General features: G+C 42.2%; 1 protein-coding gene across 2 annotated transcripts in view; it reads right to left on the reverse strand.

The window, feature by feature from the left end:
* Window positions 1-27,572, reverse strand: part of Mmp2 (Matrix metalloproteinase 2) — a 173,347-nt gene that overhangs the window by 43,249 nt on the left and 102,526 nt on the right. For both annotated transcript variants that reach the window (XM_022083265.2, XM_022083263.2), the window contains exons 2-3: window positions 14,553-14,654; window positions 13,271-13,431 (exon numbers count right to left, since the gene is read on the reverse strand). In XM_022083265.2, the coding sequence (XP_021938957.1) occupies window positions 13,271-13,431; window positions 14,553-14,642 (251 nt within the window). In that variant the 5' untranslated portion in view covers window positions 14,643-14,654. The remainder of the gene's footprint in view (window positions 1-13,270; window positions 13,432-14,552; window positions 14,655-27,572) is intronic.

A 27,572-nucleotide genomic window follows, 5' to 3' on the forward strand; every position in this document is an offset into this window, starting at 1 on the left:
TTGGCAGATGATCCAGAAGTGGTTTGCCATTGCCTTCTTCTGTGTGAGTGTGAATGGAGTAATTGTTGGGATGGCATGGAGAAACCGCGGAAGCCCCCGGAGGAAAACTCCGTGTTGCCTAGACCACGGCCTTGCCCAACACAAGTTATAAATTCGGGCACCGCCGGGATTCGAACCCGAGACTCCAGGATTACAAGGCCAGCGTTCGAACCGCTAAACCACCGTGGCTACATACGTCACTTACACTCGACAATTTCAAAAATCGATCCTTCTACTTCCAAACTTCTCCTTGTTCCACCAATCCCGACTTTGTGAGCCCTTCACACTCCACAGGACAGTCTCATATTAAAGAGTTAAATCTGGCTTCAATTCTATTGCTAAATTTCATAGTAACACTTCAACATTACAATTGAAGTTTTATATCCGCAGCCTTTCCTACTGCATTGTAATCTGCTACAGTTTCATGTTCCACTGTCTGTTAACATATTGGAAGTTTGATCTTATTTCATAATCCAAAAGAAATATGTCAATTGAACCAAATGTTCCACGTGGTGACATCGAAAGTCGCTCCCTATGCACAGTTTACCGTAAATCTCCGTTTCGATCTATGAAACTCACACTTTTGCCTAACATTGATTTATTGAGTTGCCTGGCCAACAGGTAAGGTGCATTGATTCTTATCTCAGGCGATATAGGGCAAAGGTCACAACAGGGAGAACGTAGGTAGGTGAGGCAAGAGGTTGTCCGGAGGCGTAATGATTTCAGAGAACTCTGCCGTGCACGGTTCACTAAATCCACTTACCAGCACTAACACTTTCATTCTGGAGGGTTATTCATCATTATAAAACTTTTCAGTTGTTAAATACTGATTATAAGAGCAATGTTACGCATGTGTGTTTATCCGCCATATTACGTACGAGACTACTGGACACTTCACACATTCAGTCCTGGCAAGAAAACTAAAGCTGTTACAATCAGCCAACGGTGGTCTAGCGGTTAGAACCCTAACCTTGTAATCCTGTGGTCTCGGGTTCGATTCCCGGCGGTGCCCGAATTTATAACTTGTGTTGGGCAAGGCCGTGGTCTAGGCAACACGGAGTTTTCCTCCGGGGGCTTCCCCGGTTTCTCCGTGGCATCCCAACAATTACTCCATTCACACACAGAAGAAGGCAATGGCAAACCACTTCTGGATCATCTGCCAAGAACGTATATGAACAGCTCCCAGTCCGAGAAAAGGATGGAAGGATCCTGTTCATATGGACCTGTCGTCAGACAGATCACTAAATAAATAAATAATCAGCCAGGCACCAACATAACTAATGCACTTGATACCTTTTGCTAGATATTGTTTATCACAGTTGGTCATCTCGGTTCATGGCCCCTGTAACATCTGCTACACAACCAACAGATCCCTGACAGAACAGCTGATATTCTGCGAATATTGATAGAATTTCATTTCCAAAATTACTGCAAGGATTTTAATAAAATTTAGTATGGAGATTTATATTAACAACTTTGGACGAATTGCATGTGTGTTCATACCGTTCCAGTACAAACTTTATTCGAAACACTTTCAATAACGACAAATATTTAAGGACGTTTAAGTAAAAATATTTTCAATGTTGGCTCAGTCTAATTCACGTTGTATGGCTGTTGCCTCTAATAAGCAATCAAGGCCAATAAGACATACTGGACAACAACGAACACATTGAAAATGCAGCAGGTGTACTTCATTATGAATCTTGTTAACAGAATTCCTGACTGCTCTATAAAGTCTTTCTTGGGAGCCAAGACAAAGCATTTTCTGATTCCGTACTGTAAATTCTTACATCGTACTAGTGCCTCTATTTATGGAATACTTCTTGTGTACAGAAGGTACAAACTGTCCTTGTAAAATACCAAATTGAAAACAAGTTAAGAACCCATTAATGTTTCTCGTTCTTATTAAACACAGCGTCTGTGTTTAAATAATTCTGTGGAGGAATCATAAAATACATAAATAAAATTCAGGACGAAATTAATGACAGATTTAATTCGGGAAATTAATAACTTCCCATGGAAGACCGTTATGACAAGGCGGTAAGTTTTACGTTGCCAGGCAGTTAATTTGCTACCGAAAGCGGGTTATCGTTAATACGGATTCAGACAGAGTCGACAACGAAAAGCAGGCATGGCTTCCTTCCAACGACCATACAGACAGTGAAACCATCCAAAGGCAGGCAGAACTTAACTCAGCAGCGGCTGGTTCTTTAATTACCACCAATTTAATTTTAGAACTCCTGTGTCGGTGCTCAGTTCACATAAGCGTGTATCACCATTAACGACATTAAATAAAGCTTGCGATGATGAACGGTAGATTGATGAACTGGTGACAGAGAAATTCATCTGCCACAAGCACAATCCAGAAGTAATCGCGGCCTGATGTTCGGTTGTTTAATAATTTTTTTAGGACAAAGAAATCAATGGGAATGAGAAGGGCGTAGCATATAATATGCACGTTAGAGATTAGAAAGTTTCGGTCTGAAAAAGCAACCACAGCTTACAAGATGTACATGGGAAGATAATATTAAAAAGAACCCAGAAAAATATGGTGGAAAAACGTGGATTGGACTCACCGGGCTCTGGATAAAAGTTAATGACTGGCTTTTGTGAACATTAACGCACTTTCGGGTTAAATAAAGGTTGAAAATTTCGTAATTAATTCTCCTCAAACAGGACTCTGCTCCATTGCAAAAAACAATAGAGATATTACAGGGTCCACCGACCCAGAATACTGTACTGAAATCCACTATAATTGCAGTACTAACATAATTTAAACGCTCGAAACAGGATGTGTAAGCTCTTTCATAATGAGCGTCACATGAGACCCTTTCCGCATGTGACACTGAGTATCGCCCACAATGCAGTTTATGATTCATCTTATGCGGGGCGTGGGTGTGTGAATGTAACCTCATTTCTTATCATGTTTGGGGGGCAATGTAAGGTGTCTCTCTCGCGGCAAGAATGTTCAACTCTCTCCTAAGAAAGCGATGATGTTCACTACTCATTTCACTAATATTGAACTGAATTAGTATCTCCCTTGTACATCCTCACGACAACAAAAGCACGTGGGTATCGGCAAAGTATAGCAGCGAACTTGTACCGTCTGCTTCACGAGGCTACAACCCAGAAGACAGCCATATTCTTTCGTCCTTTTTTTTTACACAACATTTCGGAAGCTAGTTCTGCTTCCATCATCGGGCAAGTGAATGAAACACGACATTACTTTAGAAACTGTATCATATTACTGTCAAAGACGAGCGGATTTGAGTTTCTTATGGCACCCTGATGATGGCGACAGCAAGGACATCTGAAACGCTGGTAAACTTCTACCTGACTACAACACAGAAGACAGCCATCTTGGACGGAAGGACTCTGTTGCCTCATTGTGAGTTTATTTTATTGACTTCACGGAAAGATAGCGTAACAAATGCCTGACTGAAATATTCCTTGGTTCAGACGAGGAGCGCGTTTCGGGAAGACAAAGTCGATGAGGCGGGAAAGAACTCGACCCGTTGCACGGCCCTTCAAACTGTTAAGGGCTCCGGTGAAAGGACATGGCACTCCACGGCGGTGGAATGAATGCGAAAACAGTAATGGAACATGGGACCATGTACGGTTCATCAACATCGCAGATCGACTGCTCCTGTGCCTACTGCTTCTTGTGTACACACCGATCAACGTCAACCACCACTTATTCTCTTTGCTTTCTTTAAATATTTAACAGTGCATTAGCGCCAGGGAGAGTTCCACTCTCGGTCCTTCCGCCCAGGTATAATAATACAAAAGTAGATTAATGGATTTTGAAGAAATAAAGTCCTCACGACAATCAAATGTCGATGTTACAGTTTTTCGAACACACGAGGCATGAGATGAGCAGGGCATAAAGAATGCACGGGAGAAATTATTACAAACCTTGTGCCCGGAAAATCCTGAAAGGAAGAGACTAGTTCGACCACATATCTCGGAAGCCAAATATATAAAAAAGAAATCTTGATTCAACTGGTTCAGAAAACAGTGCAACGATGGACTTTCTGAGAACGACAACAAACTTCTCGTATTTGTCTTTGAAAATACAGAAAAACTTCTAGGTATTTAAGTGAAAAAATATGTACAGATGAACGCTGTACATAAATAACTTTATTTTAAATAAAATATGAGTGTGGGCGGGGTTATATTTTTTAAAGTGCAATGAAAACGTACTTGTAGACATGTCACAATAACATTCTTTCAAACGCAGTTGCACTTCGCACTTGCAACATTTGGCGAGCTGCTTCCATCATAAGAGCGATGATGGTGTTCGGCTTCTCTGCACTTTATCCTCCTAAAATTTCTCTGCAAATTTTACCGGAGGACATATGTCCTTCTTACGTTTCGTAGTGTCCTCAAATTGTCCCCTGCAGTACAAGAGGGTCTCAGAGAGGTTCTGCCTTGAGCATCCTAACATCCCAGTGCACCCTCTGTGTGAAGGAAAGCTTTCTACTAGAGCTGCTGATATTATTCTTATCTACAGTCAACAGTATACAACTGCTGCCTTAAAATAAGCCACGACCTCTTCCTTTGCGAGCCTTTCAAACCAATTAATGGCGCCACGAGTTATTTTCAGAACTTGTAATACTATCGCCCCATCAAGGCCACAACATTGTATATCTGACCACTTTCACACGTGTCTTGGGATCTCTGATCTGTAGAGACATTTTCCTGGTTTTACTACGCTCTCAGCAAGTATTCTGAAAGTAAAATCTCCAACAACCCGGCAGAAAAATTCTGGGATAATTTGGTGACACAGTGCGCATTGTACAGAGGGAAGTGCTTGCCGGATGTGGCAATGCCATAAATCTAGCACCAGGATCTCTGGAAGTTAGGGCTGTCCAAACACTGATGTTCGAATAACAATAACCACGCAAAGATGCGAGCCACAGATATAACTTATGCTTCAACAGGGTGAGTGAAAAGCTTTGCTCGTGATTCCTCACAACAGACTGAGCAGAAATGCGCGTGACTTGGTCGTTGTTAATAATCTTGACTCAAAATTTGTCACGGTTTTCCTCAGGATCTCCAGAGTAATGCGAGGACAGTGATATAAAATTTCCATAGCCGCCTACTTCGAAATTCTCAGATCTGGTATTTTTATAATAGCAATGAGACAAGACTGCGGGGGGGAGGGGGGTATGACGTCATGGTGTCGGTTCGTGCCCTTTGTCTGAAATGCCAGCGTCTGCTTAATAAGGGCCATTTCTCTGATATTTCGTCCAAATGTCAGTCATTCTTCCGTCTCTAGGGACTACTCTAGAACGCGGCGTAAAGTCGTCCCGTCATTACGAACTTGCATCGCCTCGGTCTTCAGTAACGACAACCAAAGGACCGAAAGTCGCTTTCGGCAAGAGTATAAATCCTGCGGTGTGACAGTGATGTCGGATTTGAGGTTTTCACGGCGGTAAGTCTGAAGATGACTGTCTTCTGGGTAGAAGTTTACCGACGTTTCAGAGGTCAATGCTGCCTCCATCACATCTCAGCGCCCTTGGCACTCACGTGCAATTCAGCCAATGGATTGCATGGAGAACTCTTTTTATAGCATCGACATCAATACAAGTTTATTATTATTTAGTGTTCTGTCTGACGACAGGTCCTTATGAACAGGATCCTTCCATCCTTTTCTCGGACTGGGACCTGTTCATATTCGTTCTTGGCAGATGATCCAGAAGTGGTTTGCCATTGCCTTCTTCTGTGTGTGAATGGAGTAATTGTTGGGATGCCACGGAGAAACCGGGGAAGAAGCCCCCGGAGGAAAACTCCGTGTTGCCTAGACCACGGCCTTGCCCAACACAAGTTATAAATTCGGGATACTAATGTCAACTGGATGGGAACACTAATAACGACTCAGACAGGCGGAAATTATTCACGACGATATTAAGAGCAGTTTTAGTCTGGGAAATGTCTGCTATGGTTAATTTCAGCACATTTTGTCTTCCTTCCTATTTGAAAACGTAAATATTGAGATATAAAAGCTACCGTTGTTTGTTTGAGCGTGTGAGTTGGTCTCTCTCATTGCATGTACAACCTCGACTGAGAATGCTTAAGAACAGGGTGTTGAGAAAAACATTCGGACCTACGAGAGGAGGCTGGATAAAGCCGAATAATGAGCTTGTTTATTATAGACTAGTCATGCGAGGTGACTCAAATTTAGTATTAAGGGGTCAATACATTGCTTGTGTCTCAAAAACTAGTGAACAGATTTCGATTAAATTTGGTTCTCTTGGGGAGACGAGCTGCCCACACACACAAAGAATGCGAACCTGGTCTTATTTTGGTCCGTATGTGACCTATTTACCTCCTATTTTCCATGAACTTCAAATCGAAATTTATCACCGGCTTATCGTAAAAGAGATCATCACATGCCACAAAGTGTGGTTAGGTCTTATCAGGACGAAATCACGCTGTAGTTGGAGGCAGAATTTTCAAAACGTATAAACTGAAATCTGCAGCGCAAAAAGTTTCCCGAACTTAAAACCACTTGGCTGGCGGGCGGTTCCTGACGAACATGTGTCAGTGCACAAACCGGTACTGTTCCCGGGCCGATCCGGTTTCATTCACACTGTGTGCACACTGACGGCGGCGTGCGGGCTGACACAGCCTCCATTTGCATGTTCCGATTAAAAGGACTCGAGTAACGAGCTTTTGTAAGCACGATTATGAACCCTGGGTTACACAAAGACGGAAAATCTTCACTAGCTACATAACTATTAATTTTTCCAGGGCACTGAACCATGGAGTCAATTATTTTCAACTTTTACTTAGGATGTTGTGTTCTGTTTGCATGCATTCGTGGCACATCAGTTGTCAATGAAGATGTAACTCAAACACATACCGCGAGCCATCAAACAGACGTAAGATACCAAAATATTAAACACCGAACTGGCAGTCACTGCTTCTAAAGCAGGTACTTGAATGAATGTGCGATCCTCAATCACTGAGTGTCGTCGTGGGTCGATTGGCTGGCTTCACGCCACTGACCGCGGCTGGCATATGTAAGGAGGGCCTAGGCGACAAGAGTAGTTTTCGGTAAGACATGGGGCTCCCGCCCTCCAGTAGCTGCCAGAGACATGTCCGAAGGGTGTCGGATTGCACGACATAACAGGACGACACAAACTCAGAATAAGAGCGAAATACATCGCTGAAGGCAAATTTTACACCCGACTGAAATTGACGTAGTTTCGGTGGCGTTAATATACACTGGCGTGCATAAAGAAACTTTCGAGGTGTTTTGTTCCAGTGTTTGATGCTTATAGGTCCTACATAGACGCCCAAAAGAAGAGAGAATAACAGGGCGACTGAGGCATCTGTCCCTCCACCGACCGGCGGACATATTTCGGACATTCCTCTGTCATCTGCCACCCAGATGCTGCGGTGTTCCTTCGTAGCGATGGCGTGCCTCAGTTAAGAACAGAGCCACCTTACGTCGTGCTAATATACTAATAGACATTATGTTATTGTAACACAACTAATTTATCATTTAAAGCGTAATATTAAACAACATTTTGCTTTCTGACAGAAAAAATATATCCGGGCCTTAATCTCATTCAATTGTGAGTGTGTAACAGACATAAATCACTGTATTAAGACAGTACGATACATTATCCGAGCCGGGATAGCTCAGTCAGTAGGATTAGGGTTCGATCCCCGACGGGAGCAAGGATTTTTCCTCTAGCCTCTGCGGCCAGACCGGCTCTGGGGCCCACCCAGCCTCCTCTACAATGAGTACCGGGGTCCTTTCCCGGGGGTAAAGCCGGCCGGGGCGTGATGCTGACCACTCACCCCCATCTAGTGCCGAGGTCAAGGAAGAGAGGAGCTATACCTCCTCTCACCCCAAGCGCCTACATGGCGTATAGTGGGACGGCTTTGCTTTACTTTACTTTTTACGATCTGAGAAGCGGATGACAGATGATAAGACACGTCATTTTTCTTCGAAGATCTTGTTCTGTGGTCTGACGAGGTGGAAGTCTTACTGTGCCTCCAAAAGTTACATTTTGGCTCGGACTGTATGGGGATGGGCGTTGTCGTGGAGGAGGATCGCTTTCTCTGTGGGCAAACCAGGGTGTTTCAACCGAATGACCTCATTCCGGTGTCTCAGCGGAGTGCAGCAGCGGTCCCGAGGCCAAGGGTCTCAGGGTCTCTGGGAGCTCTTAAAGCAATTCTCCAATTGTAAATTTTCTTAACCTTGTGGATGGTCTTCTGTCTCACATCCCAGACAAGATGATAGGCAGTCAGAATAAATTAATGTCTCCTCCCACTCATTTTTAAACACGTGGTACAAATGTTATTGTCTGTCCTGCAAAAATACACTGCTACCATTCTAAAACTTTTAACATTACCAAAATTCTGTCTGCCTTCGGCCTAGTTTCGGGTCGGATAATCAGGACTCAACTGTCTGTCATGTAATATTTTCTGTCATCACAACTTTTATACTTCCGCAAACATTGCTATCACCTTTTACTTTTCTCTTGTCTTGGGGTGGGCGGAAAATAAAAAAAATGATGAACTTCGCAAGAAGTTTTCTGGTACAGCAGCGAATCGCGGGTTGGGGCGGAATGTGATGTAACACGCTTGAGATAGCTGCTAAGAAACAGCCCAAATTTTGCGAAGATTCAGCACGGGAAGTTGTTCAAAAGAAAAAGATAAGGCTTACACAAATAGGAAATATTTTATTGAAGGCAGAATAAGACATAGATCAAACCGATGAAACAACAAAACACAGAGAGATTAAAAGAGAAGAGTGATCAGAGACAGAAGTGAAACTTCCTTCCTGAGTGGTTTCATTTCCAGTCCACGGATCGTCGCTACCCTCAGCCTCGAACACAAGGATCTACTTGTTTCGCTGCTAGCTTCTGAGTTCCAAGTGACTGACGAAATTGCAGCCTGAGGTTCGTGGCACGCCTTGGAGAGAAGAAACGTAAGGACACAAGCACTCAATCAACAATCGTCCATCCTTCAAAGCAGCACATACAAGACTGCTCCTTGCTTTGGCGTCGCCGTGGGGAGGCCAGTAGACCCACAGACAGGCTTGTTCGGTGTTAAAAAACAAAAAAAAACTTCTGAAATAGGGCTGCACAAAGTTTGGTTTGGTCGCTGTATGAGACCAGCTACACACATGAAAAGAACGCATGACGGGGCGAAAGTGTCTGTAGGTCCGTAGTATCAAAGGAATCTGACGACATTTAATACAACAGTTCCTGTTTGATAAAGGCGAATCCCAATTTTATGCAATAAGCTCCAATCAGAGTTTATAAATATTAAAAAATTGTCAGTGGAAGCACGGTTCCGGAGAATTTGACGTAAATACGTCTATACGGAAAGGAAGTTTATATATTGGCTTTATTCTAAATATTTCCTTTATACATGCTTTACAATTGAGATAAGTTTGATTAAGACTTTGCTTATTTAACTTGAATTAGTTACGCTTCAGATGGGTCTGTGGTAGATGAATGTAATGTAAGGTAAGGTATTATTATTATTATTAATTAGTGTTCTGTCTGACGACAGGTCCATATGAACAGGATCCTTCCATCCTTTTTCGGACTGGGACCTGTTCATATACGTTCTTGGCAGATGATCCAGAAGTGGTTTGCCATTGCCTTCTTCTGTGTGTGAATGGAGTAATTGTTGGGATGCCACGGAGAAACCGGGGAAGCCCCCGGAGGAAAACTCCGTGTTGCCTAGACCACGGCCTTGCCCAACACAAGTTATAAATTCGGGCACCGCCGGGAATCGAACCCGAGACCCCAGGATTACAAGGCCAGCGTTCTAACCGCTGGACCACCATGGCTGTCCAAGGCAAGGTAAGGTAAGGTAATGTAATGTAATGTTTTATAGGTAACAACAATGCCGAGTAAACAGATGACGTTTCCTAGGTAACCATCTTACACATTTTCGTCACACTTTTTTGCGGAATGACCTGACCTTAAAATATAGACGTATTTACGTCAAAAAAACTGTTCTTCATAAGAAACTGGTGCAGCCTGTTTTAATCAAAACTTTATAATTTCAGTTAAGTAGTAAACGTCTAACAACAACGGACAATCATGTACAGTGACTGGGATGACTGCAAGAAACTAGCATCAATGCCGCATGTATTCAAGACCGCAAAGAAGAAAAATAGTGTATTTCAAACTGCGGGCCACACATGAGAGCAAACGTGACAAATGACCGCTTCAGTAAGACGATATTATTAATACAGTTCACAGATGTTTACGGAAAGAACACAGTACAGCAGAGATCGTGGTGGTAATTTCCCCACGAGTCGCTGAGTAATTTCTTTCATCCAACTGTCTAAATAGGGAGGGGACAGAGTACAAACTATTCGCAGTGTGGGTGGGTTCAGCTGGCGCAGGATAAGATGCGAGTCGTGTGTATGAGAAGCTTTCGGTCCATACAAGAGGCAATTTCTTGACCGGATTAGCAATTATTAAGTCTTCGAGGAAGTTCCTGTAGTGAAGGATACGAAACTTTGTCTCGCCGACTCAGGAAGAAATGTGACATCGAGGGTGTCTGACAAAGTATCTCGGTGAGATTACCGGTTCTTATAGACCAGTGGTATTCAAAATTTTTTGTTCGCGTACCCCCAGATATAATTTCTCTTCAAATTTGTACCCCCAAAAGTTGTTGGTGTATAATTCAAGTTATACATAGTATATAATCTACATCTAAAATAAATTAAATAAATTACATTACTGATTATTCAGTGTTTATCATAACATAATATATAATTTTTTTTTTAAATTTCACGTACCCCCTAAGATGTCTTCGCGTACCCCCGGTTGAATACCACTGTTATAGACTATCTGCTTCAATATTCTTAAATTTGTGGAAGGTCTTTAGGAATCCACACTAACGTATACATTTCTGTAAGAATTAAGTCGACAGTTACGTATTTGTGTCAAGCTGTGGTTCATATAAAAAGGAGGATTTCAGAAAGTAATGTTCCTTCCGAGTCGAGGCATCTTTGGCAAACGACCTATTAATGGGTTGGACGAACAGAGTCCAACTTGTCGTCGAGATTCATTAAACACAAATGTTACTCAGGCTTGTGTTCTGAAACTTCTTCATTCGACAGAGAAAATAATTCTGATCCTTTTATTTCTAAAAATATGCAGCTAGTGTAATCTACCTCCCCCGAAACAAATAACCTACTTCATTCACACGTGCGTTTCACTGCGACGCTGAGGACTCCGGCCTTATCAAGAAAATATGTTCATAGAACAATCCGCCTGACTTGCACTTTACGAAATACAAGAAGCTTGGATGAAAGAGCATTCCGCCCGCTGATTAGACAACCAAATAGTTCTGGCGCCAACAGCAGTCTTAACGAAGTGAGCGGTCGACCGATCTGCGGGCTTATGAAGGCGACCGGTTTAAAGACAATTCACGTCGCTTCAATTCGCTTTTGCTGATGATTAACGACAAAGTATCAGCACAAACGATAGCGTAGAATTTCATCAGACGAAAAGAGCGTGGGATCGAACTTTTGTGGTGGGCTTTGTGTCTGAGAATCTCTGTAGTACGTTTCACGCTCGGTAGAGGCTCGCATAACATTTCAATGGCTTCGTAGTTCCCCATTAAAAAGTGCCTGCCTCATCAGTATGAAGAAAGGAGTAAAAGGAGATACAGATAAGGTACGAAAGAAAGACAAGAATGAAATAACGGAGGGGAGTAGGAATATTTATTGCAATAATGTGACATGGATACCGCGCTGAAGCGGTGATCGTGAAAATCGATAAAATGAATGTAACTCGCTGTACTTTCTAACAATCGAAACATCCGAACACTGATGCAGTGAACAGTTTCTGAAAAAAGAATCTGGCACGAACGGTAAAGCCGAAAGACGCTATGGCGGCAACATGAAATAGCAAAGATCGCAAAACACTGACAGAAGTAAAGATCCACGTTAAATGGAGACGCGTCTGAAACGGAAGTATATTGCCATTTTACGTTACTTTGAAGCCACTGGTTAGCTCGCTTCTACCGAGTGAGTCACTGTAACACCACTCACATCATTACCAGAAGGTCCAACAGAGCGCACGCCAACCTAGACCGGGTAGTACAATGTTTCGCCACTAGATGCCGTACAACAGTAATCATGACGTCTTGGCTCGAAACTTTGAAGAATACCATACTGATGGAGAAAGCATTTGGAAAGGTGAAGCCACAACGGCTCATGGCAAAGGCCTTGTGCAACCTTATTGTGAATTTAAATCTGCTGCAGCCTTTTTAAATTAAATAACACAGTTCACAAAATGTGGTAATAGCAGTGAGATTTTGTTTAAGCGGTATCTTATTATCTCATCAGCCTATGCTGCTATGTGTTGTTAAAACGCTTATGTCTCGATAATTTTAATAATTCTCTACAACTGTTGAACTGTGCATTTCTCAGGATAGATATTTGTAAATTAAGTAAATTAAGAACGACCAAAACACATTCTGTGCCATCTTTATCAAAAAACATACATCATAAATGGCAAAAATAAATACTATCGCCAACGAATATTGTTTTCGGATCAGTCTGTACGTAGCGGCTGGGGGTGTTTTGCCGTTAGAATGATTACGTATTCGTTCCCATCAGCACGGGGTACGAAATATACTGACGGAATGGCAAATGCGTGAGTACAGAATGAGTTTGAAAAAAGTAGTCGTATACGTCATCAGTAAAATTTTCGTCTTCAGCAACAAAATATTATCTGGAACTCATCTTCAATGACATGTTTTTCCCACTGGAGCTGTGCCAAGGTAATTCTTGACTGGCATTAAGGCTTTGACCGGGATGTTCTTTTGTTAAATCTTATGTGGTACCGCCTGATTCGACTTCTAATAGTTAAGTGAAGTGTTTTCTTCGCGGTACGGTCTGGATTCGTAAATATTATGAAGACGAGCTTCGGCTTCAAAGGGTTAACCAGCTGATTTTCGTAATGGTGAGGTGTAGTGTTTTCTTCGCGGTACGGACTGAATTCATAAATAATATTCAGACGAACTTCGGCTTCAAAGGTTTAAGGACGACATGAACCTTATTTGTTTGAAGAGCCAAAACTCAGTCGGGGCAGGACAAGTGTTAGGGTACTTCAATTTCTTTTCCATAACAGAAACAAGTTTTAAACGTCGCACAATCGCTTCACGTTACAAGAACCGGTTTTTCAAGGGGGGTGTGTGTTCACTGGTACGCGCGTGGACAGCGGTGACTTACCTCCACGTTAGGTTGGTGTAGTGCCACTTCTGGCCGTGAAGTGTGTAGCGCTTGCTGCGGAAGTGGGTGGACGCGATGTCGGGCAAGCCACACCGAGGTTTCTGCATCAACGATACAGTAGCGTCGTCCATTTCGCCCGTTGCCGGAATGCTGCCGAACGTCTGCAAGGCAGAAAGCATGACTGACACGCGAAACAAACAGCACTTGGCCGCTGCTGAATCAAATGAAACCTGCACATAGATTGGTCTTCAGAATGTATGACGACGAAAGACAGAGCGAGGGATAAGATAACGAAGGGGAATAATGAAAGAGTTAAACTTACGGATACAAATCTTATTACAATCTATCACTTCTGTATGAAACATTACACGACGCGGAAAATATTCAAGGAAGAAAGAACTTTGACTATGTGCAGCTAGCCTTATTACTGCAATTTGTACAGAGATCAATGAGATGTTAAAAGTTACAATGAACGCTTTTGGAAAAAAGTACTGCCTCCGAGTACACTGTTACAGTCTTGTTTAACAAATAACCTACAATCATACTTCTTAAACTACATTACATCAATTCAACAACCGCTGATTTCACAAATCATCACTTCGGCGTAACCCGATACGAATAAATTTATACAGCCTTCGCCTTAGCAGAGGCAACCAACATGACGCCGTACGTATGTTTGGCTGCAGACTACTCAGGCGTAAGAGTGGCGTATTATAATTACAGAGCTGTAGACACAAGCATTTCTAACGCGTGAGAATTATTTATATTATAACCAAAGTTTGAAGTCCTTAAAATTAAAAATATGTAACTATTATATAACCTCTTTGTTGCGTGGGTGTGAGACATGGTCTCTGACTCAAAGAGAATAATGAACATTGACTCTGTGCAAGGAAAAAAATTGACGACATTTGAATGTTTTAAATGAAGTAACGTAAATAAGGAGATAATTAAAGGGGAAAGAAGACATCTACTTTGTGCTTTTCCTAATGTTCTTACGGTGAGATGGCCTACACATCTAGCTTGCTTGGGGAAACAAGAAGTGCACGAACTTTGTGGGGAAATTTCACTGGAAGCAGCCTCATGCGATAATAAAAGTGGTCCCTTCCCTTGATATTTTCATAATTATGACGCGTGCTATGTGTACAGCCCACTTCAACACCAGAGGACTATCACTTAAACTCTAATCGTAAATACTCCCGTTATAAAATAACGTACACTTGCTAAATGCAGTTCATTTTTCCCTGAGCCGTGTTATAAGAATTGACGATCGAGGACCACTGACCTGCAAAGTTCTGATGGCATCTCGGAGTTGGTCGTCGGTTCTCAGGTTGCCAGTTTCCAAGTCAGACTGAGGCAGGTAGCCGAAATCCATGAGATAGCGGTGCTGAAACATGAAATACGTATGTAAGATTTGAGGTTTTCACAGCCGTGAGTATGAAGATTTCTGTCTTCTGGGTTGTTACGCCGTGTAGTATGGTAGAAGATTACCGACGTTTCAGAGGTCATACTGCCTCCGTCATCAGGGCGATGAGTCTGAAGATTTCTGTCTTCTGGGTTGTTGCGCTGTGTAGTCTGGTAGAAGATTACCGACGTTTCAGAGGTCATACTGCCTCCGTCATCAGAGTATGAAGATTTCTGTCTTCTGGGCTGTGTAGTCTGGTCGATGGTTACCAACGTTTCAGAGGTCATACTGCCTCCGTCATCAGAGTATGAAGATTTCTGTCTTCTGGGTTGTTGCGCCGTGTAGTCTGGTCGATGGTTACCAACGTTTCAGAGGTCATACTGCCTCCGTCATCAGAGTATGAAGATTTCTGTCTTCTGGGTTGTTGTGCTGTGTAGACTGGTCGATGTTTACCAACGTTTCAGAGGTCATAATGCCACCGTCATCAGGGCGACAACCCAGAAGACAGAAATCTTCATGAAATGCATAAATAATTGTACCTCCTCCTTCCTACCACTAACCACAGGAACAATAACAAGCTGAAAAACGAAGATAAATCACAAAACCTGCGCTGACAACTAAATAAAGTAAATAGACGTGTCGTGTTTTGGACTCTTCGATCGGTAGTCAGGACGAGGTCCGTCCGAAATAAGATAGAAGGAGATCAGACGAAGGGGTGAGTTAGCAAATCTGACCACTACAAAAGTTATATTCCAGCGGCAGTACTTCGTACCTAGCAGAGGCGTGAAGATTCTGGCCAGTTAAAGTTACGATGGAGCAGTTGTGGTAATTTTTGTTCTGTTACGTTTGTGAAGAAATGCGAGGCACGTTAGTACAGGTAATGTTTTCGTGTGTATTTTGTGCGGTGTTATACGATGTTTATCTCGTCACAGTAAGCGGTTATTAGGGAGGATTATAATTTGTGATTTATAAGCAGAATAAACCTGAACTTAATAAGGCCTTCAGCAGTGAAAGATTAGGTTAGCACGGCGCTGCCGATTTGTCGTTCGTGGTGACCACATTCCTGTTCCTGAACAAAAAACGTTAACCACCGGAACAAAGTGTTTCGAGTTGGTGTTTGTGCTCCGAAATGTTCCTCGAAAATAATTAGTGTTATTCAGTTAAGATGCTGATTGGGTTACTGAACGCATCAGAATGTGTCTAACGGTAGGTTGCAGGAACACGAGGCTGAAGCAAAGTCAACTCCAACTAAAACCGGAGACATGCACAAGTTTGCTGCGTGGAGCTTGTGGCTATTAATTTTCAAAAAAACAGTGACTGGAACGATTTCTTGGCCCTTAGGTCCAACGAGAAAACTATTCTTCGCCTGTGGCAAGAAGGACACCACCCTGATGTACATAAATCGGTACCGACGAGCCACTTGTTCGGAAGCAACAGAGGGCTTTGTGATGCTGCCTCTCCTAGGGGTCACGATATTAGAGCGGGCGGCGTCTCAGCCTCTGCGCAACAGTGAAACAAGTCGCCTGAATCGTGAAGTAAGAGCCCGCTGCGAATATTTTCGTTGTAAGCATTGATCTTCTGGGATGCGACACTGAAAATTGGGGCAGTATGTTCCTCCTAAACGTTGGTATCTACTTGTAAGTCCACACTGTGTTACAACAACTGAGGAGTCATTTTAAGATACTGAAGCGTCGATTAAATCATGCAATGTTTCGAAAGATAGATTCTGCTTTCATCTTCAAGAAATTTATCTTTGTTGTCTCCTGAACTCAATCTGCGGCCCAGGGGTCTCCTTCCACAGGAGATAGTGCAGGCGTTCAACTCTGAATAGTCTTCTGCAGAGGGGAGTTATATTCGTATTATGAACAATTTTGTATGATTTGAGGTTTTCACAGCGGTGAGTATTAAGGTTTCCGTCTTCTGGGTTGCAGCGCTGTGTAGTCTGGTCGATGTTAACCAACGTTTCAGAGGTCATACTGCCTCCGTCATCAGCGTATGAAGATTTCTGTCTTCTGGGTTGTTGCGCTGTGTAGTCTGGTCGATGTTAGCCAACGTTTCAGAGGTCATACTGCCTCCGTCATCAGAGTATGAAGATTTCTGTCTTCTGGGTTGTTGCGCTGTGTAGTCTGGTCGATGTTAACCAACGTTTCAGAGGTCATACTGCCTCCGTCATCAGAGTATGAAGATTTCTGTCTTCTGGGTTATTGCGCTGTGTAGTCTGGTCGATGTTTACCAACGTTTCAGAGGTCATACTGCCTCCATCATCAGAGTATGAAGATTTCTGTCTTCTGGGTTGTTGCGCTGTGTAGTCTGGTCGATGTTTACCAACGTTTCAGAGGTCATACTGCCTCCGTCATCAGGGCGATGAGTATGAAGATTTCTGTCTTCTGGGTTGTTGCGCTGTGTAGTCTGGTCGATGTTAACCAACGTTTCAGAGGTCATACTGCCTCCGTCATCAGAGTATGAAGATTTCTGTCTTCTGGGTTATTGCGCTGTGTAGTCTGGTCGATGTTAACCAACGTTTCAGAGGTCATACTGCCTCCGTCATCATGGCGATGAATGACCTCTGAAACGTTGGTAAACATCGACCAGACTACACAGCGCAGCAACCCAGAAGTCAGAAATCTTCAACAATTTTGTACACTTCGAAGAAAGCTCAGAAGCTCATTTAGGCCAATAAAAACCTGTTTCTTTTCGTCACAATGTTATAAGCACCTTACAACAGTCCTGCACTACAGCGGGCGTACAGCACGCATTAGTTCCTCTTTACAAGCCCGTTTTATTACTGTAGAAAGAGAACCTTTGCAGTGACAAGTTACAGCTCGTATATTTACTAAACAACACGCCTTCAGCACGGAATATAATGGCTGCTGGTTGCAGCACGTGACAGGAAGTGAAATAACAATGCTCAAAGCACCGATTCGAAGGGCTGAACCGAGACACAAAATGCAAAAATTAACACAAATATAAGCATTTTTGAAATTTAGGATTTGAGACTTTCGCGGCGAATACAATCAATAAAATCTTCTCGGGCAAAATCAGCTGCGTTAACTGGTTACCGTAGTAAACCGACGTTTCGGGAACCAACTGTCTCCATCTTCAGGATTCTGATACGACTGGATCTTCGGAATTCGCAGGCGACGTTTCGAACTCCGGTTTATTTGCTATGAAGTCCGTAGTTCCTTCCTGTTAGCGATCCGTCCATTAATCGAAGCACATCGCGTACCCGGAGCTTCCTCAATGACCTGGTATAAATACACACCATAAAACTGCACTGCGCAGAGTTGGTAGTTGAGTCAGTCACCTTGTGCCCTGAACGTGTCTGCGCATAAGCCACTGCTCCTCTCCTGCCACCATAACCATATTTGAGCCGCTGCATCCGTATTTGAATCAACTGCGGTCCGTCTTTCTCAGAAATTGAACGCTTGTGTACACACGAGGGCATGAACAGAGCAGCGCGTAACAGCGTCGAGAGGCGGTGACGCTGTGACGCGTTGAGGAAAACGCAGGAGATGATGGGAAGAAGACGGGGCGGAAACGGAAGCAGGGCAGGAGGAGTGACAGAGAACAGACGTCGAAAACAAAGGAAAAGGAAAGTAAGGAAAGGGAGACAGGTAAGACAGAAAGAGGAAAGAAGGAAGAAGAAAGACACGAACAAGAGAAAAGGGAAACAAACCAAAATCAACAAACAAGGAACGAAAAAAAATCAGGCACCTAAAAAAAATACACCTTTGTTTTCTTTCAAGGCGTCGCACTGTCCCCAGGGAGGACTTTACAGAAACCGAGTGTTGCCACAAATGATTTCCGGCTTAGAACGGCAATGCTGGTCGTTCGCAATTACGGCCAGGATGTAGGTACCAATTTCCGGCCATTTCGCACGTGCAGAACCTTACATCGTTAGTGGAGGTGTACGGACAGCTTCCACCTTCCTCTAAAATTGCTTCAATACACGCATGAAGAATCACAATTTTTAACATACTGCATCGTTCTATTCCAATTAGTTCTGATAGTTCTGTAGTGACGTCATATCCGTCTAGACCATATGATGACTGGTATTAAGATCTTTTTTTTCCCTTCTGGCTAATAGAAGTAACATCTGTTCCCCAGCAACAGAGACTTGGACCGGTAACACACATTTATCTCCGTCACGTCATCAGATTACAAGTAGATTCTGCAGACATATAAAAGAAGTTAGGAAATGTTCGCATAGCGAAACAACTCTGGTGGCCTTTGCCCTTTCCGAATGGCGCCAGTGACGTCAGATTGCCTGGGCCCTATGACCTTTCTCTCGCACGACATAATGCCGACGCCACTGGCAGCAGCTACCAAAATCTCATTTCTCCATATTATATTTACGATTTGTGTGAAATATATCAATATTCACTAAAATTAAATTTGCCTTACAAAATTCAGTATGGACGCTTCAGTAGAGAATTTAAATTCCGTCGCTTTGGAGATAAAATATGCACACGGACGGTCAGACATGATCTCCCATTAAACTGCTAAACAAATTTGCAATTTGCAGATTAGTATATGAGCCAAGTAAACACGAAAACCAATAATTTAGGCATGCCTAAAGTTGCAAAGATATTATTTGAAAAGGAGATAGAGTAAATTTCAAACACGGGCGTATGTGCACTCTTGTTTTCTTTCGGAAAGCACATTTCTGTCGTTTCAACACAAGGACATACACAAATCGTCAATATCGCTACGTATTCTTAGAAGCAGAGAAACAGAAATGCATTAATCCAGTGGCTTAGACGTAAGCAAGAGAAGGAACGGCGCGTGGGGGGGCAGTGCACCAGCATGGCAACTGGAGACACAGTATCTTTTGGACACGCATTTCAGCATGCCAATTAACAGCAGTTTTTACAAGTCTCAACTGGGGCTAGTGAACTCGTCACTGTAATTTTTTCTTTTAAAAGACGCATGACTCACTTGCTGCATTTATAAAAATAAACGGTTTCAAATCTTTTACCTCCAGACTAAAAGTCTACAACGCTATCGCTATGCTAACCTTCTCGGTAATGTTTGCAGATGTCGTCGAATAGGTCCAGAATTTGCAGACTACCTGCAAGACATTCGAACCAGGTCCCCGAGGTATGGAAGATAAAAGCTTTACTGCGCAGTCGCAGTAACTGCCATCCTGATACTTCATGTCAAGGATTGCCGAAAACAAAAATTTCTGTTATCTGTGTGGCACTGTAGAGTATTGAATGGAGACCTCAGAATGCAGTACACTTAATAAAAGGATCAATAAATCTTCTGAAATGAACAAGAAAGTAACTACCATGCAAAAACAGAGTTAAGAGGAAATACTGATGATGCACGACATGCGACTAGTCACCGTGAATCAGCATGTCAAACCCCAGGGTTGCTACGTTCAGGCAATCCGCCAAACACACGAGCCAGATAAGTGATCTACCTTCAAGGCGACTCTGTGCCATGCTGCTTCTCTGTTTACGTGCGCAGACGCCGCTAGTAATCGTTGTGGGGAGAACGAATTATCTGAGACAAGATAGTAATAAAATTAATGCTGAATATGTAATTTGGAAAGAGGCTGCAAAGATCAGTTTCAAGTACCAAACCAACATTCCCCTGAATAGACTTATAAAAGAAGGTAAACCCAGAGTCAATTAGTTGGTAACCCAGTCGAGGTTCGAACTGGGTAAAGACTTGGTAGACTTCTACCAGACTACAGGGCGCAACATTCCAGATGACAGCCACGTTTCTGTGGTTTAATTTTGACCAAGTTAGTACATGAAGGCACTAAAGCATGCTTAAATTTAGTCCGACCCAATGTCTCTCGTCGTAGTGAATAAACACGCCTTTCTGACACGGGAGACAGAAGGAAAACCCCGAATCACAGTTGTAAGACCAGTAAAGTACACGAGATCTGTTAAGTGTTGCTTCCGGGCAGATGTTAAGTGTACAGATAGGCGCGTTCATGTTTTGTTCGACTGGGCTGACAGCTTTACAGGTAACATCGGCTCACACATCTCATTACCAGCTGCAAGTTTCCGAGACACACATTAATTCCATGCAACGTATATTACATATGCTGATACTACAGCCGAGACAAAAAGACTCTGATGAACAGCTTATGACAGCAATCCTGCTTCAAAACGCTCCAGTCTGTGTCAATTATAAAAATGTTCCAGGGGGTATTCTTCAAAATGTTTTTCTCTGCACGAAGGCTGAGGATCCTACACGAGAACGCCAATAAATCGTATAATCACTGAAGTTGGTTCTGATAATTACGATCCATTCAAATGTACAGGGTGTTTCTTAGTACTGAAGTAATGCCATGCCGGAGAGTATTTCGACCGCTGGTTCCTATGATCCCAGCCCGACTGTGAGGAAACATTCTTTAAAAAAGAGACGAATTTTAATCTGGTAGTCACGATTTCTGATCATTCCGTCCTGGCACACGTAAGTACGTGCGCACTCAGTAGTACAGTTTAAATTATGTAGGCCTATATATTACAGGGAGTATTTTCTGTTGGCACTGAAACCACGTCGACTGTAAGATCTGTTGACAGCACAGACCGGAATTTGTTGCTGAGTATCAACAATCTAAATTCCTCTATTTATAGTGTAGGGATTCCAAGTCCACGCGTCGCACCAAACTGACGTGTTTCAACATTCACGTGCGACTTGAAATTACTCCGTACATTCTAATAAAAGGTTGTAATTCACGAAGCGACGTAAAAGGAAGGCAGGAGCAAAGACTTTTATGCAACAGCAGTTGAAAATAGCGCAACAAACTAATCCATTTTGCTCTGACGTTCAATACGAGCGTCTTCCTTCTCTTCTCCTTTTTCTTTCATTTTCTTTTTCCTTCAAAATTTTCTACCTTTTTCTCTCTCTCTACTCAGCGTTGTTCTAGGCCAGGGGTGGCCAACCCAAATGATCTTTCGGGCCACTTTGGAAATGCATCATAACTCCGCGGGCCACATATAAAATTATATATCCCCATATTAGATTTAGATACACTATAGACATTTTTTTGGAGTGAAAAATTGAAACATAATGAGTTATTATTATTGTGTTTACTATTATTCTTACATGTAAACAGATAATTTTTTAATATATGGATGCACAAATAATGTATTTTTTTAATACATTGGTTTTCACTACTTTGGCCATTATAAAATAAATATATTTTGTAAAAGTGTGATGAATCTCGCGGGCCGGAAAAATGTTCAAGGCGGGCCACATGCGGCCCGCGGGTTGGCCACCCCTGTTCTAGGCTGTAATTTCTTCCCTTGCCACTTACATCTTCTGCTATGATGAAACTTTTACGTACACGGAAGGACTAACTTATGGAGGATAATCTTATTCGATTACAAGACTCGCTCCTGGCACTGGGGAGGTCGCCAGTTCGAAAGTAGGACACGGTCGATATTAAGAACTTACTTGCTTTTATGTAAAAATTTAGAAATGATGACCGATTCCTTCACTATTTATATAATGATGCCAGTTTTCATTAAATGCCATTTAACCTGCTAGTACGAACAGTCCTGTTAAGTTCACTGCAACAGCACAGTCGAAGGCGCTAAGAGTAAGACGCCGGGTTCGACTTCCGTTATGGGAAATTATGTTCACATTTTCCTCTTTTGTGTTGTACTGTGTAGGCAGATACTTAGCGCTGGGCTTACTTCCCCGTCCAAGGAATTTTACCAAATGTCTTAAATTACCTGCTGTTTTTAATCGTAACAGGAAAAAAAGAGAGACGAGGAAAAACCATACGTGAAATGACCTTTCCTTAAAGAAGTAATACATTTCATAATTATGTAACGCCTTCTGATAGGCTTTGGCGTATATTATTCTTGCAACAAACAAACAAGTTTCTGGGGTCACTTGCAGGCTAGCACAGATTACAAGGCTTCCTTCATCCGAATCCAAACGGCTCACGATTGTAAAAGTTACAATACAGAGAACAGATCCATTCATAAAAGTGTAATTTGACTCTGGAGACATCACAGTCAACAAAAAATACCAACACCATTCCTGGTTTGCTTTCATTTCCATTAAAGTAGGAGAGAGATTCGTTGAGCTTGATAGAGGTCAAATATAACCTAACCTCTTATGATCTGTAAATAAACTCTGTTTCTTATGTTCTGACCTCTCAGACTGACCTCTGATCACCATCAACTCTATATTGTAGTTCAGTCTGTGAACTACAGCTGGTAATAGTTATTTAGACCCATGTATTCACGTCTGCTAATAACTTCTGAACCAACCGACAGATTTTAACCAAACGTGGAACGACATACGTGGTTTCTCATTTTATATCTTCAAAACAGAAATGGCTGCCGTACAAACTGTTGAGGTGGGAGCTACAGTAACGGTGTAGGATGCTGCGTAGTACCACATTTGTTACAGATACTGGGAAAAAAATTAGCTTATGTTAGGCATACACATATTTATTTTGGCCGTCTATACACAAACCTATTAAAATGAGTTGTTAAAATATTATAACATTCACAATATAAATATAAATATATATATAAAATACGTTATGTTATGTTTTGGTGCTCTTTTTATCGTATTACGATATTACATTCCATTTTGGCACCTTCATATTAGAAACGACATGTTTCGATGTACTAAGACATCATCTTCAGGTTATCAATTCTATTAATTTTATAAACTATTATATACTAAGCTGCGTTGAATTTATTGATTTTATGCGTTTGTGAATCCATCCATCTTCATGATTGATTTGGTGTTAATGTTTCGTTGTTTATTGTCTGTGGAATTAATTTCCAGTTATTATTATACAACTCTTATAGAAATTTATTTCTTATACACATTTATTGGTATGGAATTAACATAGGAAATGAATAAATACTATATATTATATATAAGTTTGTGTATAGACGGCCAAAATAAATATGTGTATTCGAATCAACACAAACATGACGCAATTGAGATACAAATTATGTTAGGCAGTTTATTTAAAACAACACTGCACAGTCCCAAAACTCAACGCTTGCGCCGTCTCAGAACAAAATACAAACACTTGTCACGGCAAATTGACAGTAATTTAATATTATCAGAGAAGTAGATAATAACATGCATCCGATATACTGAATTTACATGAGAGAGGGCCTCACAGTACGACATTCCTTATTACTCTTATACACAGTTCTCTCTTTTTGGTAAAGAACACACACGAAAAAGAAATTTTTAAGTTGAAAGAACTTCCTGTTTTGAACACGGTCTAACGACAGATGACGAGGGAAGCAAATAAACAAAGGACGCCTATAGCAGACAGTGGGGTCGGTCTTTAGTCTTGGGGATGTCGGGGAAACTGGTAAAAACAGAAGACTGGCGAGGCAAATAAATCAAGAGGCGAGAGATACAACACAACGCATGAAAAGTGCTACTATTACTGAAACTGCTCAGACATGTGGGCGAGGCTGGGTGGTCGCCCCGGGAAACGGGATACCCTGACCCTTCAGGCTGACCGCGTGATGCACAAAGCAACACTTCCGGTGATACGGAAGGTCACCGAACTGATGCTGGTTGCCGGACCTCAAACAAACCACAACCCCTTCACATCACATCTCTACGGAATCATCTTCTTTGTTGCAGGATCTACGGTATTTAAAAGAGACAGGACTTTCGATCGACGTCATGGCCACCCCTAGTATAAACAAAAGTCTGGAGCCCGCTAACCTCATGATACATACACGTACAGTACCAGGTGTTCTGTGTCACTCTGCGGGCTGTTCCTCAGAGCACGTCGTCTATTTGTCACTGTCCTGAAGGGCCACTTCCTCCTCCACTGTTGCATTTCGGCGTTTTCATTATACGCGGATTCTTCCCTGCGCTCAACAACTTCGACGTGCACGTGAGTGGGAAAGGATTATGAACATTCAGGTGACATCCTGCTAACTGCATTTTCGTGGTTATCCCTCTAGAAAAAATGACGTGTCAGGGAGATAAAGTAGGCCACGACAGCTTCCTTCTATATTCTTTGCAATTCATGTTTCACAGTTATCCTGAAGACGGCCGTCTTCTGACTCTAAAACGTCGGTCAGTATCAGCCAGACTACGCGACGTAACATCCCAGGCGACAGTCATCATATTCATGATAGGAATCATTCAAAATCCAGAAAATGTTGAGAAAAAAAATATTTTAATTTGTGTCGTTACATGATCTTCCCACAAAACACGCGAAATATGAAAATAAGTAAGTTCCCCAGATGAGACAAAAGTGCGAAAATAAAACTCAGTTTCCGGAAAATTCAGATTGGATAACGGATGGCAGACAACTCGAATAAAATACACCGAATATTTTAACCAGCTGGGTAACTAACAGTTTTTTTCATGGCTCTAACAAGGCACTGCAATCACTACTTCAGCCCACGCGTTCTTTATGGCCCGTTGACAACAGTAGAAATCAGACAAGCTGGCTGATTACGTAGTGGTACTGAGAGGATTGGGTTTAGCATACAATGGCGTGAATGGTCATTACGAGCCCCGGCGAGGGGCGCTGTTGGAAACCAACAAAAAACATTACTCAAAGTAGGGTCTGTAGTCTGTGACTCCACCTACACTACGCAACGAATCCACCGATGCCACATTTTGTCAGAAGTGGTTCCGTTCTTTCTTTCGTACAAAATATTAGCTACAGCACTCTTTCCTGGGGGAAAACTATGTTTATGAAATTTATTGTCTGTCAGTCACAAATAAATATCGAACAAGTGTCCCGAGCTAATTTATGTTCCTTTGACTCGCCTGACTTGCATTCAGAGGATACCAGGTTTTAATCTACCTCGGGTTAGTCTTTCCAGTGGGAACTTGGAAATAAAACCACGACTGTCGCCTTCCACATTCTTGCCTTCTCATCATTCATGATCATGTTTCCGCTTTTTACTACGAACTTTTCTGTGGTTTCTCTGTGGCAGCGTTGTTTAATCATTTTGCCATGACAATGGTTGCCAAGCAGCATGGAACGATGTCCTATTATACTATCTGCTAAATTAAAATTATATCAAACGTGTAACACTGATTACCATGGCGACTTAGACTTCAGACACAAGACACACTATGAGAACTTTATTACAGAATACGATGTGGTATTTTCTAAAACAAAACAATGCCAATTTTCAGATCGAGAGATGGGATGAATTACACCGTCTGTGAAATCCCTTGCCTTTTACATGCTAACATTTTCAGCAGAAAGTCAATTTTATATTTTACATTTCCTCCGTAACTTAAACTGGATCTGAAAGATGCTGCAAAATGGGAACCTTAAATTTCAACGATAACACCACACATTAAATATATACAAGAAAGAAATTCGTGTTTAAACTGGAGCTGCGTAGCAACGCCCTGTTGTGGCGTATCAGTGGATTGCCTTCCTGCCACAACAGCAGGTAGCACTATACAGTATGCGTCCAATCACGTTTAAGAGGCAGACTAATTCCATTCCCAGACTAACTCATCCGGAACAAACCATTGTTGTCAGGCTTTGTTATGAAGCCACAAAAGTTTCCTTCTCCCCCTTCCATCCCGCAACAACAGAAAACAGTTCAATCCAATAACAACTCAGACTCCACCCCTTTCTAGACTTGTTTCAAATCTATTCCACAAAATGTGACGAAGTAATTATATACCAAGGACTAGACATTTCTGTTGACACGACACCGCCCTAGTGTTGTACAGTGACATTCATAGTTTGTATCAACAGGTTCTGTCCCTAAGGGCTGGTTCAAGGACATGACACAGAAGCCAGCCGGATCAGTAACTGTATCCCTGTATTAATTAATTAAATGTAACACACAAGGTTCTTCTTAATAGACGGCGAATTTGAAGTTAGACGAAAGCAGATATGGACTGAAAATTTAATATTTCGGCTACTTTTTTTTGTACTTCAGACACACCCTCCTTCCCGTAGAATCAAATTTAACATACACCCGTTGAGTAGTTTCGAAGAAAAACATGTACGACCTACTGACAATGCGTTCCACTTTGTATGTTCTGTGCAAAGACTGCGTCAAAATGAAGAACTGAAACGATACCAGAACGTAATATTCATTTATGACCAAACTATGTACACTAAAACTGCGTAGCAAATCACAACAAATAAACACCACGGTCTGGTACTTCATCTGACCTCTGACGTCCTCACTTTATGTGAATTCAAAAATCAACCGTGAAGGATAACAAGTGTGAGAAACAGAATTAGAAATGCTGCAAGTGTCTTCCGAGAAATTTCGTAAAATGCAAATGCAAAACGAGTACTCACGTGTTTACGGCCAAGAATTATACTGAGTTAATGCAGAAATTTGCGATTTGGAGGGGGGGGGGGGGGGGGGGGGGAAAGCGGAGGTCGCCGCCCAGAACTGTTCTTAAATGTACACGCAAAGATATTTTATCTTGCTCAGGAATTATAGTTACGACGATACATAACAAGAAAGAAATATAGTTTATGATTTTGCGAGGATTAAACAAATTATTATTATAAATTATTATCATTTTTCCTTTTGCAATGGCCTCTCAACGCGGAATTGAGTAAGTTATCGGAAGGAAATCCATCTCATCGTCCTGAAACTACGTGTAATGTGATTTTCGCACTGAACACTTCTACGCCGAATTACTTTTTAACAATTTTATTCGAGTATATAGTCTTGAATCTGCCACGGTGGTGGAGCGGTTACAACGCTGGCCTTGTAATCCTGGGGTCTCGGGTTCGATTCCCGGCGGTGCCCGAATTTATAACTTGTGTTGGGCAAGGCCGTGGTCTAGGCAACACGGAGATTTCCTCCGGGGGCTTCCCCGGTTTCTCCGTGGCATCCCAACAATTACTCCATTCACACACAGAAGAAGGGAATGGCAAACCATTTCTGGATCATCTGCCAAGAACGTATATGAACAGGTCCC

The sequence above is a fragment of the Zootermopsis nevadensis genome, unplaced genomic scaffold (assembly GCF_977971745.1).
Source record: "Zootermopsis nevadensis isolate Lab colony 2312 unplaced genomic scaffold, Znev_1.0 Znev_ptg000010l, whole genome shotgun sequence".
Taxonomy (NCBI): Eukaryota; Metazoa; Arthropoda; class Insecta; order Blattodea; family Termopsidae; genus Zootermopsis; species Zootermopsis nevadensis.